Source organism: Aethalodelphis obliquidens, unplaced genomic scaffold, assembly GCF_003676395.1.
Source record: "Aethalodelphis obliquidens isolate GAN/ISIS:26980383/991018 unplaced genomic scaffold, ASM367639v1 scaffold14, whole genome shotgun sequence".
Lineage (NCBI taxonomy): Eukaryota > Metazoa > Chordata > Mammalia > Artiodactyla > Delphinidae > Aethalodelphis > Aethalodelphis obliquidens.
Genome location: NW_020837958.1, coordinates 26,846,586 through 26,863,982, shown reverse-complemented (window position 1 = coordinate 26,863,982; position 17,397 = coordinate 26,846,586). Strand labels below are relative to the sequence as shown.

The window sequence follows — 17,397 nt, the reverse complement described above, 5'->3', positions numbered from 1 at the left end:
TGTGATCAGAGTTGTGTTGAAGGCTGATTCTCAGTCTGGGGGCAAGTGGACTTTTTCAAGTTATATCCTCTCTTATTTTCTCACCAACCCCTGCCAAGTTAGTGTTCTCAAACGGTGGTCCACAGACCATTCACATCAGAATCAGGGGCTGGGGGGTGGACGTGGAGGGTGGTGTCCAGGGATAATGTGTTTGAAATTCAAATTTCTCATCTCAGACCTTTTAAATCAGTCTCTGAGAAGAGAGTCCTGGAGTCTGAGTTTTTGTCAGGCTCCCCAGTTGGCTCTTACATGTATGTGCTACAGTTTGAGAATCATTTACTTTGGGAATTGCACTCCCATTATTCTATTTTGGCTTTTCCCTTGGGTATATGTAGGTGTGAAAGGCACCCTGGGTATGCATCCTGGATATGTCAATTATAAGCTACTTTCATCTCTTTGGGCACATGAGTTAGCTTTCTAGTGCCTCCGTTTCCTGATTTGTATTGTGGGTAATATTGTGGGGTGTATACACCTCCAGGTGCTGTTAAGAGGATTAGATGAGTTCATACATTGAAAGTGCTTAGAATTGTAATTGGCACATAGTAAAGGCTCAATAAATGCTGGCTATTCAGAAATCTTTGGAAAATTGACTAGAGAGAGAGAAGCTAGTGGTAGGGAAATGTGCCACATCTTCCCCTTCTACTCTGCGCTGTGTGTCTGGGCTAGGACTCCGAAAATTACAGTCTCCTTGTCAGCCGACTTTCCGTTAAGTTCTGCCAGTAGACTGGAAGCAGGAGGGGAGAAGGGACTTACTCCATCCTACTTGCCAGCTGTTCCCCTCAGTGCTCTTCAAACAATGGCCCTTCACCCCGACAATGACAGTTGGAATCAGTGTCCAGCTATTTCCCTGGATCAGCTCCATGGTGCCCCTTAGAAGCACCAGCAGTTAGGCAGGGCGCTCTCCTCAGAGGTCTGACTCCTAGCCCCCCGGAGAGCTCTCCTTGAGGCACGTAAATGAGGATACCCCCATCTCTTCTCTTCGTTTCCCCAGCCCCAGGGGTGGTGTAGCTGCTTGCTGCAGTTTGTATCTCTGTGTTAAGTCAGTGTGTCCCTTGTTACTTTTTCAAAAATTTTAGCACTTGTTTAGCCAATTTCCTCTATTATTTTCTCTCTTAAAAAACAAAACTAGTGTGATTTCTGTTTTTCTGACTGGACCCTGACAGATAAAAAATGTTAGAGGTAAACTTTTAGTTGTGGTCTAGGCAACCAGTAGTGAAGGCACAGGAGGGAAGGGCAGGCCCCGTTGCTGACTGAGGCAGAGGAGGAGTCAAGGATGGCTTTGCAGTGTTGAACCCAGTGAATGAGGGGGCGGTGGTGCTGTTTTGAGAAGTAAAGGAAACAGTGTGGAGAGACTGGGTGGTGAGTTTGGTAGTTGGGGCCTGTTTGAGATACTTAAAGCTATCCAGTGGAACAGTTAAGACAGCTGGAAGGAGGCCAGGGCATGGATGGGAGTCACCTGCACAGGGATGAGATTGTCACAGGAGACACCTAGAAAAATGAGATGAAAATGAAAAGGGAGTTGCCCTCCCCAAATGGGAAGATCAATTCTAAAAATAGACCAAAGATGAAAACCAATGCAAACAAAAAAAAAGTGAGAGAGGAGAAGGGCAGGAATGTGACCTTATGGAACATGGATCTAGGGAGCTGGAGAGGAAGGGGAGGGGGCTGGGAGGAGGTTGGGTATGAGGGCAGTCGGGAGACGGAGTCATAGAATTCAAGGAGAGGAACTAATTTCAGAGAGAAAGCAGTGGTCAGGAGTGAAGGCAGGGCTGAGAAGAGCAACTGAGGAGAGACCGGACAGTTTGTGCTCAGGAGGTGTGGCGGTGTGGCGGCATGGGGGGATCGGAAGCCAGATGCCGAGATGCTAAGGAGTAAATGGGACCTAGTCTTACAGTTTGGCTCTGAAAGGAGAGGGGAGAAGGCGGTAGCTTGGAGGTAATAGCAGGGCTTTGTTTCTGTTTTGTTTTAAAGTCAAAGCAAGCCCAGTCGTGTGACTCGTATCACCATGCCGTAACTTCATTCCTTTTCCCAATGCCTGTATCGTCACGTTGGAGAGCACACATTTGAACTGATGTCACAAATAGTAGGCAAAGTCCTGATGATGCTCCCTGCGACTTCAAGGAATGGGATGGACGCTGATAGCAGCTCTCTTGGGTGCAGCACATCCACTATTTCAGGTGCACGTTAGTCAAGGAAGTTAACACAATAGTAAACATCCCCCAAATCTCGGTGACCTAACACAACATCAGACTCATTTCTCCTTCTTGTCACAGTCCACTTAGAATTAGCAGGTGTTCTTCCATGCAGGGACCCACGCTCCTTCCCAATTAATGGCTCCACCATTTCCTAGGGCCTCAGTGTCCACTGGGCCTTCTGTATCCACAGATGTGCAAAGAGAGAGTGGAGACTTTTCTGGGGGTCTTGGGGGCCGGGCCTCCATTGGCCAACTCAGCATGTGTCCTGGTCACTGGTAGGGAGCCTGGGAAATGCAGTAGAAGAGTGTGCCCAGGAAGCAGAGGAGAAACACAGACACTGCTGAACCACAATAAGGTTCTTTGTTCTGTTTTTTCATTTCCAAACCCCTCCACTCCAGTATATAATAATCTCTTCTTTTATAGTCTAGTAGAATTTGCTTTTAGTCCAGCCTACAGTCTCTCCCACTTCACTCACTCCACAAATGTTTATTAAGTGCCTACTATTTTTCGAGCACTGTGAATACAAGTGTGTCACATTCTAACAAGGAGGCAGATGGGGGTTTAAAAATTTAATGCAATGAGATAAGTGCTGTGTTAATTATGTACTGGCTATGAGAATACAGAGGTGGATTAATTCTCCTCAGGTAGTTCAGGAATAGATTTTGCAGAGGAGATGGCATTTGACCTGTGACTTGATTACTAGGGGTTCACCAGGCTAAGGAGTTGGGAGGAGGTTCCATCTTCCTGACATTCCAGGCAAAAAAATAGCATTCACAAAAGCATGATGGGGTGAGGGTACTCGTAGTATTTGGAAAGCTTCAGGTCTTTGAATGTAGCTGGGGCTTGTATGGAAGAGATTGTCTAAAGCTAAGTTGAATGGGTTAAGTCCAAGACCAATTCGTGAAAGTCCTTATATGACATATTGTCATGGGCAGAACTGTGCCCCCCTATACCCCCAAACTCCCATGTCCAAGTCTTAACCCCCGGTATCTCAGAATGTGACTATAATTGGAGATAGGGTATTACAGAGATAATTAAGTTAAAACGAGGTGATTCAGGTGGTCCCTAATCCAGGATGACTCGTGTCCTTATAAGAAGAGGTAATTACAACACACACACATACAGAAAGGGAAGACCATGTGAAGACACAGGGAGAAGGCAGCCATCTACCAGCCAAGGAGAGACTTCAAAAGACAGCAACCCTGCTGACACCTTAATCTCAGATTTCTAGTCTCCGGAACTGTGAAAAAACAATTTGTGTTGTTTAAGCCACCTATTCCATGGTACTCTGTTATGGCAGCCGTAGCCGATTGATACACATACCGAAGAGTGGGCGTGGAGGAGTCAGAATCAGGGAGGCTTGGGGAATGAGGCAAGGGGGGATGTGGGAGAGGGCAGAGCTAAGGATGACTGAAGTTTTTTGCTTGTCTCCTGGGTGTGTGGTAAGTGGGACTGGTAACTGAACTGCAGTGGAGGAATAGGTTGCACTGTCTGGTAGTCATTTCATATGTATCTTACCCCTCAGCAAGCCTGGAAGTCCCTAGTGTGGGGGACTTCCTAGTGAAGGGCCAAGGTAGCATATTGCTTTTAAAGTCAGTGCAGGTTAAAGGGGATTTGGTTTAGTTAATTCATTTCATCCCTGGTGTTATTAATTGTTCGATCGACAATGATGGGATCTCTTATATAGCTCTGGGAAAAGGTTTACAAATTAAAAATACGTTGTCCTAGGCTTCCTTCCCCAGAGAATGTGGAATGTACAGTATTTCCATCCTCAGGCCGTTTGAGTGGAACTCAGTGGCTGAATTACCCCAGCGAGAGTCTCTAGGCAAGTAAAGCATATTTGTATATTATCTCTTTGAAAGTGGGATGGGACACAACCTCTGCCAGCTGTTTTTTTGTTGTTGTTTTTTTTCTGAACCATTCTATTAATGCCAATCAGAGAGAGAAAATGATTAAATGTAATTGCATTTTGAGCATCAAAAAATAGATAGATAGATAAATAATGAAGTCAGTGTAAGGCCTTGTCCATGACAGCAAGTAAGCAACCCTGAATAAACACTCATTTTAAAGAACACCTTTTTGGGACTTGGAGCATAGAAAAAGCCACGGTTTAGTCAAGTGTTTCATAATTTTTGTCAATAGATTTTCATTTGCTCTCATTTTCTGCAAATAATGGAGAAGTGCATGGTGGTGGGAGAAATGCCGTGGTTGTTAAAAGCAGAGACGAGAAAGTACACACGCTTGAGCCATTGAGATCTCGCTGAGGAGGCAGAGGAAGACATTTTTAATTGGCTGCGTTTCATTCGTGAGTCTGGCAATCTGATGGAGGAGAAGTTTTAAGACAATTGCTAAACCTTAGGGAATTGTCCCAGAATAAAAGGAGATCATCCTCATGTTGTTTATAACACAGAAGCAAACTCCACGTTTTGTTGCCATTTCTGAGTTTTCACGAAATGTGTAATATTGCAAAGCCCATGATACGGACAGAAGGATCAGCTCGTTAACAGTTTTATTAGTTTGATTTTCCTTTGAGAATTTGCTACCATGTTGTCTGTTTCCTCCGGGACCCCCTGTTTTCTTCTCCATTAGCGCTAACTAGAAAGAAGCTTAGCCAACAGATTCTAGAAGACGCCTTCCCTTTGCCCGTGGCTTCCTCCTCCTCCTCACTCTTTCCACAGCTGACACCAAAATTCATTACATCCTCTGCACAATTTTTTTTTTAAACTATCGCTCTGTTTTTTTGAAAATTTCCCCCATTTGAAAGAAAAGATCCAGAGACGTAGAAGTTACCACTTAAACTTTTATTTATGGCCTCTCCCACCCCAAGTATCGTAAATAATAAAGCATTTGTTACGGATTAGACTTTTAATAATTTTCTTCCAAAGATCTCTTCTAACTTCAGGTAAAGACTGTGGTCACTTCTGAAGAGAAACACTCTCCAACTACCAACAAAAGGATGTTTGGGGAGGGGTTTCCATCTGGGTAGGATACTTGGCAAGTGCTTTAGGCCGATGAGAGACCTGAGAAACGGTGCACTTTTCACTCTTTCTTTTCCACTTGATGTGTAAGGCCCCCAAACCCAATACCTGTAGGGCCAAAATTTTTGGCATAGCAAACTGTGAACGAGAGAGAAGAGGACAGGGGAGAGAAGGGGTTGGTCAGCACCATCATTTCAGTTCTCTCTGTCTGAGCACAGTCCTTTTACCTGGGAGAGGCATCCTTTTGACAAATGTGTTTGTAAGTTAACTTTCAAACACATTGAACTGTATTTATTTTAGATCTGCTAATAAAACTGTTTATACTTCTTTGCACTTCCCTAGGTGTGTTCAGAGACATTTTCTCATTTGAGTCGACATAATCTGGCTGCCGGCTGCCTGCCCAGCCTCATCCCCTCCTGCTTCCGCCTCTGCCTCCGCCTCCCTGCCTGCCCTTCAGATACACACAACTGCTTGCAGTTCCTGGAACGAGCCATGATGTCCTGGCCTTGGTGCCTTTGCACTCACTGCTCCTTGTTCCTGGAATGCCCCCTCCCAAACCCACGTTCACCCTTCAAGGCCCAGAGGAAACTTCTCTTCTAAGAAGCTTTCCCGACACGCCCAGCCAATCACTTGCCCCTTTTTGCACCCTGCATTGTGTAGCATCCTCTACTAGAGCTTGTACCACTTGAGAATGCAATTACTTCTCTATAGGTTGATCTCCCTACTGGCTGTGGCAACATTTTAGAATTTTATAGCCTGTGAATGCTGAGAACCCTCTGTACCCTCTACTGCCAGAAGAAGGCAGCCCGTCAGATAGTGCATCAGTTTCCATCCTGTCTCATCCTGGCAGAAGCTGGGCCACCTACAGTCTTGATTAGTAGCGTCCTCCCCCTTGCCTCTCCCCACCTCTTAACACACACATTTGGGGATCCTGAGGCACCATCATTGAGTGAAAGGGTGGGAGGACCCCGCTGAGAAACAGAAAAGGCCTAGGAGAGGCTCTGAGGGTGAGGACACATTGCCCTGGCCCTAAAGCGTCCCTTCTTCTTCGTAGCATCAGGAAGGAGCTAAGCCTCTATTGCCTCTCTGCAAGACAAAGGGATGATGGAGGCAGTTAGGGGCAGAGCTGTGAGGACCAGAAGGGAAACCAGCTTGTCAGTTCGCTTTCTGTGATCACGAAGTGATGTGCAATGTCAGAAACAGAAATGTCAGAAAGGAAGGAGGGAGAGAGCAAGGGAGGGAAGGAAGGGGGCTGGGAAAGAAGGAAGGGAGGGAGGGAGGAAGGAGATAGATGTGTCTTGATAAATTCAGGAGAGGCAGAACACAGTTCATCCGTGCACCCCGCAACGCTGTCACCCTTATCTGCCAGTCAAATGGACAGAGGGTTCAGGTTTTTGAAAGGAAATGTGATGTTTTTGTCCAGACCTAAGGCCTCTTCCAAGGCCAGTCAGGACACTGCTTCCTCCTTGTCCTCTCTCCCCCCAGGTGCTCAGGAACCACTGGGCATCTATAAGTATCAGGTCCCCCCAGATGTCCCTATGGAGGGGACCAGAGCTGGGTCAGGCGGGAGCTTACTTTCCCTTAGGTGGCTTTGCTCCCCATCCTGTGAGCTCAAACCTGGCTCAGGCTGAGAAGCCATGCCTCCGGGCAGACACAGGCCTCTCGGCAGGAACACAACTTCCCCTGCCAAGAACCCTCCCTGGGAAAACATCTCAAGAGAGTCTTCTCTGGAACCACTCACCTTTGCAATAAAGTTCCCCATCTTTGTCAGTAACGTTCGTGGACTCTAGACTCTTCCCACAGATAGCACAGCGAAAACAGGTCTTGTGCCAAGGCTGCAGGGCACAGGAGAACAGGCAGGTGGATATTTAATAGGGCAGGCAGGGCATTTATTTCCGTGTTAAGTCCCCTGACCAGCAGCATGTAAAGGCATGCCCTTGTCTTAACAGTTCACCCACCTAATTGGCCCCTGGAATAATTATTCTGGCTATGGGCTTGGCCAGCGACTCTTAGGACCCCTAAAAACGAATAGATCAAGGTGATTTCCATATGTATTCCTTCAGAACAGACTAAATAGAATAGGGCTTCCCATTTCTAGAAGGTCCAGAATACTGAAGAGAGGGGAACTTGGACTTGAGGCAGTGGGTAACATATTGAATATAAAATGAAAAAAGAAAAAAGGTGAAGAAATGGGCAATCATCCAGGGAATTCAACTTCATTTTAACTCTTTGTGTATTTGTTTTTAATTGAAGTATAGTTGATATACAATGTTGTAGTAGTTTTGGGTGTACAGCAAAGTAATATATATATATATATATATATATATACTTTTTCAGATTCTTTTTCATTATAGGTTATTATAAGATACTGAATATAGTTCCCTGTGATATACAGTAGGTAGGTCCTTGATGTTTAACGTGTGTATACGTTAACCCCCAACTCCTAATTTATCCACCCCCCCACTTCCCTTTTGGTAACCATAAGTTTGTTTTCTATATCTGTGACTCTCTTTCTGTTTTGTAAATAATTTCATTTGTATCATTTTTTTAGATTCCACTATAAGTGATATCATATGATATTTGTCTTTGTCTGACTTACTTAGTACGATCATCTCTAGGTCCGTCCATGTTGCTGTAAATGGCATTATTTCATTCTTTTTTATGGCTGAGTAATATTCCATTGTGTGTGTATGTGTGTATGTGTGTGTGTGTGTGTGTGGTATATATATCACACACATATATATAGCACACACACATTTATATACACCACATTCTTTTTTTAAATTTTTTTTGGGGGGCTTCCCTGGTGGCACAGTGGTTGAGAGTCCGCCTGCCGATGCAGGGGACACGGGTTCGTGCCCCGGTCCAGGAAGATCCCACATGCCACGGAGTGGCTGGGCCCTTGAGCCATGGCCGCTGAGCCTGCGCGTCCGGAGCCTGTGCTCCGCAACGGGAGAGGCCACAACAGTGAGAGGCCCGCGTACCACAAAAAAAACAAAAAAACAAAAAAACAAAAAATTTTTTTTGGCCACACTGTGTGGCATGTGGGATCTTAGTTCCTTGACCAGGGCTTAAACCTGCACCCCCTGCAGTGAAAGCATGGAGTCTTAACCACCGGACTACCAGGGAAGTCCCTATACACCACATTCTTTATCCATTCCTCTGTTGATGGACATTTAGGTTGCTTCCATGTCTTGGCTATTGTAAATAGTGCTGCTATGAACATTGGGGTGCATGTATCTTTTTGACTTAGAATTTTCATCTTTTCCAGACACATACTCAGGAATGGGATTGCTGGATCATATGGTAACTCTATTTTTAGTTTTTTAAGGAACCTCCATACTGTTCTCCATAGTGGCTGCACCAGTTTACGTTCCTACCAGCAGTGTAGGAGGGATCCATTTTCTCCACACCCTCTCCAGCGTTTATTATTTGTAGCCTTTTTGATACTCTCCCTGTATTTCTGATGGAAGAGAGTTGTGTGACTTGGATCATCCAGAAGACTGTCTGCTTTCTTATCTGCGTGTCTTCTAGGCACAGCCCAGGGTCCTCACCTGTATTTAAATGGCCTGTCCTGGGGTGGAGACTGCGCCTATATTTGGAGTCAGACACTCTCTGTGGGCTTCCTCCCCCTACTTAGTATAAACAGGATTTTTGTCTGTCTTCAGGCTCAGATCCTTCGGTGAACACCCTGGCTTCAGGCCTGAAACTGGAGCTTGTAGACAAGTGTGTGTTACTGTCTCAGACATCAGATGACTTTCCCTATTGCCAGGACATTTGTGAGCGAGGATGCTTCTCACTGCTGTGGGGTGTTTGCTGTGTGCATCAGTGTGATGCCAATATCAGGCTGAGTTATGCAGTGGCGACAGCTCCCAGGGCTGACACTTTTCTGGAAGGATTGTGGACACAGGATAGGGGAGCCTGTGTGCCTTTGTTTCTCCAGAGCTCCTAGCTGGGTGCCTCCCCCTAGTGGGTTAACGCTTATTGCATCGAATTCCATCCACCAGTTCCAGTTTCCTAAGGCACTGCAGGGTGACAGTCACAGCCCAGGAAAGTGGGTAAGGATGGGTGGCTCCTAAGTGGTTCCTGGGAGCTAAGGAGGGTCTGGCCTCCACCCGCCCTCAGTTCCTACTTTCTTGTCTCATTCCTCCCAGCATCCCATCTGACTCATATAGAAGTCCTTACCTTGCCACCTCCCATCACCTTCTCAGCAGCATAGACTGACTTTCTGCATCGAGGGCACTTCTCCGACTCTCCGAACTTCGAAGTGAACTTGGAAGGGTTGCTGGTGGTGGCAGAGCGTGCCGGCTTTGGGGACCTGGTGGAAATTGACGAATGAAACCTGTAGACTTCCCTTGGCAAACAGTACTAGCTGTGTGACTTTGAGCAAGTTACTTAACTTCTCTGTGCCTTAGATGCCTCATCTGGAAAGTGGGGATAGTCAAAGTACCTTCCTCACAGGGTTGTTGAGAAGGTTAAATGAGGCCACATGAGTAAAGCACTTAGAACAGTGCCTCCCTGGCCTGTTGTAAGGGCTGAGGAATGTTAGCCAGAATTCACTTACCTCTTTCCTTTCTGTTGTAAAGCACTTCACAAGTGTTCCACGTATGTTAGCTTGTATAATTACCCTTGTCTTGTTGTTATATTGCTGTGATTGTTCATTTAGGGTTTTCTATACCATCTTGAAACCCACGGGTCTGCTTTCCAAAATGAGTAAAAATATTACAGGGCAAGATGGGATCTTGACAGTTGATACTAAACAAACCACAGTCCAATGAGCTGATGCTTATCACAGTTCAAATTGTCACCCTGCATCCAAAGGTCCCCTGTCCTCTTGAGAGCAAAGTCTAAGAAAGAGGCACAATAATAACCCTGTGATTCCATATCTTTTGGCGTTTCCTTGTATGCTTATCGTTTGAGCCTCACCATAACCCTCTAAAGGAGGCAGGGCTAGCTGGAGGAGAGCATGGGCCAGAGGGGTAAGTGCCCAAGGTTAGCAGCTCATAACTGGTGGAGCTGGGATGAAAGCCAGGTCTCCAGACTCTTCCTGGCTGTGCAGCACCACAGGAAAGCCCTAACGTAGAAGAGTGAGCTTTGGGTAATGTGAGACAGAGAATGCAGCTCGTATCATCTTTCTTTTTAAAATAGCATCTCTGGTTGGGCTTGAGTAGTGAGAAAAATTTATATGACTAATCACACATCCCTGCAGTTTTCCAGGCTCTACCATGGGCTACTCTCTTTGGAAGGGACCAGATGACTCTTCAGATGCTCTCACTATTCTCTGGGGGACACTGCCTCAGTTGGGCTGGGCCTTTCTGCCAGAAAGGCCTTTCTCGCCACAGAGCTGAGCCCGGGTACCAGCTGGCCAGACAGCAGCTGCAGGCCAGTGACTGTCAGTGTATATATTCAGTTTTGGGCTGGAGGTCAGCCTGATCATCAAGTAGAGCAGACTGGTAGATGGAGGTGGCACAGTGTGAAACCCTGGCTTCCCTAGGATAATGTTGGGGAAACCTCAACATTGTACTGGCAACAGGCAGCACGGGAGACCTACAGAAAGTTATAATTGTCTACTTCTGAGGCACAGCCCATCCCCACAGAGCCACTCCCCACTGCGATGCAGACGTTAGTTATCTTACAACCCAAGGGAAGAAATCTTTCAGTGACAAGCACACAGAGGATGGCCATTGCGTCCCTGCCATATTTATGTGATTTACACAAAAAATGCTCAACGAGGAAGAAAAGAGACTCCATGCAGTTTTGCGAAGGTCAAACAATAGAACATCTGTACATTCTGGGTTTTCTCTTGACATGCAAACCAAGAGCCATGGTGTAAAAGTAATTGCCCTTTTGAAAGGCAGATAATTTAAAGAGAGTCTTCGGAGAGATGACACATTGTTAGAACTTGGTCAGACTGAGTATTCCTATTGTTGGCAAGTCAGCAATAGAGTCCATTCTCCCACTTCCAGAAAACGTTGCCATGGGAACAGAATGAACTGTCCTGATAGCTGGGGCTCTACGGGCTGGGAGAAGCGGGACAGTAACTCACTGTTGGAACTGGAGGCCCAGGTGTTCACCCGTGTCCGTGCTGAGGCAGCCGGCACCTTGTCCATACCCGATCCCCTTGGGGCCGTACTTGCGCCCGTAGCAGACCTTACAGTAGATCTCAGACTCGTGAGCTGCCACTGTGGTGCTGTCCAGAGCCTTCCTGCAGGCCACTGTTGAGGAAAGGATGGTCAGGGGGTTAGCACTGAGATTCCTCCCCGCCTTCCCTGCACCCCCAATACCCTGACTGGGGCCAAGGGACTCAGCACAAGGGCCGCCCCCACCAGCCAAGAACACAACTTTGATTCCTGACCAGAGCATCTGTCCTGAGTCGTAGATTCCAAGGCAGTCCTGTTTCACAGATGAGGAAATTGGAGCACAGAGAAGGGAAGTAATGTTTTCAGTGGTACCCAGCTAGAAAGAGGTGGAGGCCAGGACTGGAACCTGGTGTGTGGTCTTGGACCAGCTAAGAATATTGTCCCTGAATGGGGACAACATGCACTCCTGAGTGTCTCACCACAAATGACATCGGGAAGTGTGAGTGTATTTGTGTGTGGGTGAGTAGGGGGTGAGGGGCTGAGGCAGGGGAGGAACTTATTTTTTTCTTAATCATATCAGAATCAGCATTGAGCAGTTTCTCTACTTAAAATGGATTTTGAAAAGCACTTTGATATTCAAGGAGGTAATTACGGCTGAGACTTCTTTTGATCCACTTCTGGAAGCAGGGGAGGCAATGAAGACCTGCTGTTAGGCTTATATTGGCTCAAGCCCCTTGGTTACTGTATATCACCTAATGTAAAGTATCCCCCATACTTTACCCTAGTATAGTTATTATACACATGTTGTGTATATACATTATACATAGTATGTAAGACAATCCCCTATTTTTCCAAAGAGAAGATTAATAGAAAATCTTCTATTAATTAGACTTTTCTATTAATAGAAAAATTTTTGCCAACTTGAATAAATAAACGTTTAAGGATATAAATGAAAGTGTCAAATATCTGCTTGTAACATTTAATTTAATAATATAGATCAACAATATATGGATTTGGAGATGTTACTTTTTTCTAATCTGACACAAATTCAGGAAACAATTGTATCCAAATTATTCCTCTGCATCTTCAACATCAGCATCTCCCTTCTCCACAGTGTCTTTCTGAGGCAGCTGACTCAGCTCTCCAGAGCAGCTCATCCCTACTTCTGTCTGTGTCTTTTAGAGGCAGCCCTGTTTACCTGAGAAGGAGGCTGTCACCTGGAAATTGTATCTCAGCAAGAAGTACCTATTAGCAATAATATTAGGGCAGCATTAAAAAGTATGTAGGATCTCCACAGCCTAATACCTTGCTATATCGCTTTGTAATGATGATCCTTAAAGATTGCTTAGGGTGCTACTTAGTGCTTGTAACAGTGAGGTCATATATCCACAGGAATAATAATATATGGACATTCAATTTAGTTGCCTCCTTTTTAAAAAAACAGTCCCATCAAGTGACCTCTATAAGCCATCCAGCTTTGAATGAGGTTGTTTCAGGCTAATATGCCTTTCTCAAGTGGTTATTTTTTTTTTTTTAAGTGTTATTGAATACAAGAGTGGGAGAAGAAGATAAGGTTGTAGATGAGGTAGGATTGGCCAGAGGTTGATGGTTATGTGGCTGGGGAAACAGGCATATGGGAGTTCATTAAATAATTAGGTCAATATTGTTTGTAAGAATTTCTATTAAAAAACAGTTTAAATAAATGGAGTAATTGAGAGACTGTCCTGTAGCATGAGAGACTTTATAAGACTCTGAAGCCAAGGCAAACCCTTTTTATGAGGAATAATTTTGGGGGGAATTTGCCTTATATTTGAGCATGTAAGGTATATACCTGTCTCTGCCCTTCCTGTAGCTGTCAGTTACTAATCTCCAGAACAACTTGGTTTTCTTTGTTTTTTTTTTTCAGAACAACTTGTTGACTATTCATTTATGTTCTATACTCTGAGTTCTTTGAGGGCAAAACAGTTTTAATATCCCCAGAATGTAACACAGAGCCTAGCCCAGAGTTAGTCCTCCGTAAACATTTGTTGAGTGAATGAATGAATGAATGAATGCATGCATGCATGTGTGAATGAAGATCAGTGACTTGTCCGCGATTATACAGTGGTAAATTGCAGAGCCATGACTGGCCTCAGGTCCTTTGACTCCTACTCCAGTGCTCATTCCCATCATTCCAGGACTGCCTATACCTTGTCTTGTCCTGGCCAATTCTATAGCCACTCCCTGGCTTCTGACTAGCTTTCACACACACAGGCATAGCAGAGCTGTGCTGTGTAATACCATAGCCACTCACCCGTCACATGATGTTATAATGTGTATATTGGTGACATGTTGAAATTACAATTTTTTGATATATTGGGTTAAATGTTTTAAAATTAATTTCACCTGTTCCTTTTCACATTTTAAAAAATAAGTTTACTAGAAAATTTAAGTTTCCATATGTGGTTTGCATTATATATCTTTTGGACAGCACTGGTAGGGGGGCTAAGATTTATATAGAAGTTTGGAGAACACTGGCCAGGAGACAAACTAAGGTAGACTCTGCCTCTCTGAACTCTATTTCCAGCAACTACAGGTTGACCTGTGGACAGACCACTGTTGTGACGATACTACAGAAAATCACGCTCCTCTCCAGGATCCTTCTGTCCACCACTGCAGAAACCTGTACTGCTCAGACCCCCATCCCACCCACAGGTTCCAAGGAGAATATCCAGGGGTTGAAAGGGATGCAGCAGCAAATGCTCACATCATTCTTCCATGGCTCCGTTAAACAGGGCATCCTCCTGCTGCCTGGGAAAACAAGACACCCCTCGCCATGGAAAGCATCCCCACCGTTGCCTGTACCCACTCAGACATCCAAGTTGATGAAAGGAGAATAAAGGCCTAGAAAACTGGATCTCAGATGAAGAAACCCAGCTTTCTTCTTACAACAACTGTGTGGCAGGTATAACCATCTCTATTTTATAAATGGGGAAATTGAGGCTCACAATGGTGACTTACCCAAGGTCACACAGTTAAAGTGCATGGTAGAGCCCATGCTCAAACCCTAGTCATTTTCACTCCAACTCCAGTGTTCTTTCCAATATTCCTTCCCCCCACTCTTTTTAAAGAACACTAGCTATATTTGGACAAGAGCCAGAGGGTTATGGAATGAACTCTCTTGAGCAATGACTCTGGATCATTGTGATGATAGTGGTGAACCTGATGAATGTGTATGATGGCTTAAAAAGAATTACGCATCATTAAAACCTAAAGCATTAGTAAATCCACACACCCAATCACTCACAGCAGTTTCCCCCTATTGCTTGGTGACAGTTATGTTTGTTGTGGGAGGTAAGGGATAATGGAAACTCCTGCAGCAGAGAAAGTGCTACTATTTCTGGAGGATGAAGTGTCTCCATGCCCTAACAGATGGAGCCCAACCCTTGAAGTTCTGTTTGAAACAGCTTGAGGCAACGTGATGCCTTGCGGCTGCTGGGCTGAGACATGGGGGCGGATGGGTCACGAAGGGTTGGGGAGCGCGCGTCTGCGAAATGTCCAGTAAAGCTAACCCTTAAGCCAGACCTACTGGAGGGGAGCAAAGAAGGCAAGTGGCCAAGACAGAACTGCTCTCCTAAAATAGGATTAAGCTGCTAGGAAACTCTAGAATGCAGTCGTGTTGAAGAGACTGGACTGGGAATCTGAAGGTACAGACTCTGCTCCTGGCTCTGCTGCAGATGCCAGTGACCCAGGCTTAGAGATGAGAAATGACTTGTCCAAAGTCACATGAGTTGGGTAGAGCCTGACCCCCAGGTGGACCACGGGGTTTTAAATGCCCCCCTAGTTTTGACATTTGTGAAACTGTGTCCAGCAGGGGACGGTAAAGATTCCCCTTGTCAAGTTGATGGTGCCCCAAACGCTTCCCTTTCCGATGCTTCCAGAATTGTCATCTGTTGCCCCCCAGCCTGACACAGGTTCTTTCTTAGGAAAGACCAGTTGCAGCTGGCTTCGGTGACCGCTGGCCTGTGGGGACAGCACATCAAGCCAAGTCCATCCTGGCTGCAGATAAGTGATGGCTTTCTTACTCTGTCAGGTCACACTTTGTAAATGTCGCCACTGGGTCAAGTTTTCACCACTGGGAGCTTGTTCTGACTTTGAGCTTCAGGGAAACGGCCTCTGAGCTGGACAAGTGGTTGGAGAGGGGGTGCTCAGGAGAGCACCATCCCTTCTGTAGGTGGGGCCCCAAAGTGATATTCCTAACAAGTTCCCAGGGGATGCTGATGTTGCTGGTCCCCAGACCATACTCTGAGAACTACTGATACACAGTATCTGTGACTAAGTGTGAACTTCGAAGTGCTGAGGGGCCGTCATGGCGTTCACCCAACTCACTGCAGTGGAAACAGGTCTTGTGGAAACTCCTTCCGTTGCACTGGATTTCTTCCGCATGGTAGACGGTCTTTCCGCAGGCTCCGCATTTCGCTCCTCCGCCCCAGTTTGGCATCTTGAAGACTCTCTGGTCAAGGTCAAGTCTAACAGGACATAAAGCAAATACCCTAAATTTAGGCAACCTCCAGAGTGAGCCAATCCCAATCGACATATACACACTAATATATATAAAATAGGTAACTAATAAGGACCTACTGTATAGCACAGGGAACTGTACTCAGTACGCTGTAATGGCCAATATGGGAAAAGAATCTAAAAAAGAGTGGATATATGTATATGTATAACTGATTCCCTTTGCTGTACAGCAGAAAGTAACACAAAACTGTAAATCAACTATACTCCAATAAAAATTTTAAAAAAAAAGAGTGACCCAATCCCTAGTAGTGCTGTGGTCTGAAGGCCAGGATCCAGCCCCAGTTTGTTGGTGGTTCATTCATTCCTTCAGCGAATGGTTATTGTGTGTAAGTCACTGGATAAGCTCAGACACTCAGAGCAAGCTCTGAGCAAGTCACTTTACCACTTGGGGACTCAGTTTCCTCTTTTGTTAAATTTCAATAGCCCCTGCTCCCGTGTACCTCACAGGGTCCTTAGAAGGAATGGATAAGCTAGTTTTGTGTATCTGAAATTGTATGCAAATATTCAGTATTGTTATTTTCTTCCACTTAGGGTTTTAAAAATTATTCCATCAGAAGTGGGAGTAACCTATGAACATGGTATTCTTATCTAGCTCAGCGCTTCTTGAGTCACCTTGGGTCTTGTTAAGATGCAGATTCTGGTTTGGTAGATCAGGGGAGAGGCAGGAAATTCTGCACTTCTAAGACTCCAGGCAGGGCTGTTGCTGCTAGGAGGGCACCACCCTTCGGTTAGCAAAGCCTTGGCTCATCTTGCTGATAAAAATACATAATATATAAAAACTCTATTCAGATTTATTTCATCTATCCATTCATTCCTTTTTAAGAAATATCATTGCCCAGGCAATGAGCTATGTTGGCACTGCACTAGATCAGTGGTTTGGAAGCCTCCTCCTGCTTTCGGGGCTACCAGCAACTTGCCATGTGCATCGAGATGAACTTCAGAGCTTCTATTTACCTCTGTTTTCCCACCTATGATATGAAGAGGGTCATTCTTTTCCTGTTGCTTCACAGTGGAGTTCAGAGGATGTACAGGAAGGTACTCGTCAGAGCTCACAGGGACAGGTGATGCTCCTGCAGGTCCTTGCACACCCTTCAAGCACCCTCTGCTACCAGAAGCTGCTGATAGCCAGCCCCAGGCCATCCTTGTCTCCCGACTAGAGAATTATGTTTGAGAGATACTAGGCAAGGAGGGACATCAAGAAACTTTTTTCTCTTTCCTCTGTGTCTGTCTGTAAGTATGAAGCCAGTTTTCAGTTTCCCCAGAGCGGAACTAAAATAAGTCATCAGTACTCAGTGAAATCTGAAATCCTGCCAGTCCCAGGGGGGCTGAATTTTCTCTGAGATCCTTTGGTTTCTAAGAAGCCTGGTGTTCATCTTGTCATTGACACCGAGCACTATCAGACAATTCCAAGTGGCTGCCTCTGACCTTCTCTTTCCCTTCTGGGAAGCTAGTCACCTTCTTATAATAGTTGGCAATTAACACTAAGCCTCCTGGGTCACCTGGTCTGGATTGTGTCTCCCAGCCTCGTAAGAAAGACAGGTTTTG

At 45.4% G+C, this 17,397-nt stretch overlaps 1 protein-coding gene and 1 long non-coding RNA gene across 3 annotated transcripts in view; one reads left to right on the top strand and one right to left on the bottom strand.

Annotated features, from left to right (window-relative positions):
- The window catches only part of LOC113624923 (uncharacterized), a 50,508-nt gene that overhangs the window by 2,988 nt on the left and 30,123 nt on the right, over nucleotides 1-17,397 (top strand). For both annotated transcript variants that reach the window (XR_003434514.1, XR_003434513.1), the window contains exon 2: nucleotides 13,859-14,236. This is a non-coding gene — a long non-coding RNA (uncharacterized LOC113624923). The remainder of the gene's footprint in view (nucleotides 1-13,858; nucleotides 14,237-17,397) is intronic.
- On the bottom strand, nucleotides 4,889-15,947 carry CSRP3 (cysteine and glycine rich protein 3). Its single transcript, XM_027115214.1, has 5 exons — nucleotides 15,661-15,947; nucleotides 11,259-11,427; nucleotides 9,398-9,530; nucleotides 6,954-7,047; nucleotides 4,889-5,350 (listed from the first exon to the last, which is right to left on the bottom strand). The coding sequence occupies exons 1-5, from the start codon at nucleotides 15,866-15,868 to the stop codon at nucleotides 5,274-5,276; spliced, it is 681 nt and encodes a 226-aa protein (XP_026971015.1). The 5' UTR covers nucleotides 15,869-15,947; the 3' UTR covers nucleotides 4,889-5,273.

Coding starts and splice junctions, on each gene's coding strand:
- CSRP3 (XM_027115214.1), bottom strand. CDS start 15,868: ATGTCGATTGGGATTGGCTCACTCTGGAGGTTGCCTAAATTTAGGGTA. Junction 11,428..15,660: donor CAAGACCTGTTTCCACTGCA/GTGAGTTGGGTG, acceptor TTTCCTCAACAG/TGGCCTGCAGGAAGGCTCTG. Junction 5,351..6,953: donor TGGGGAACTTTATTGCAAAG/GTGAGTGGTTCC, acceptor TCTCGTTCACAG/TTTGCTATGCCAAAAATTTT.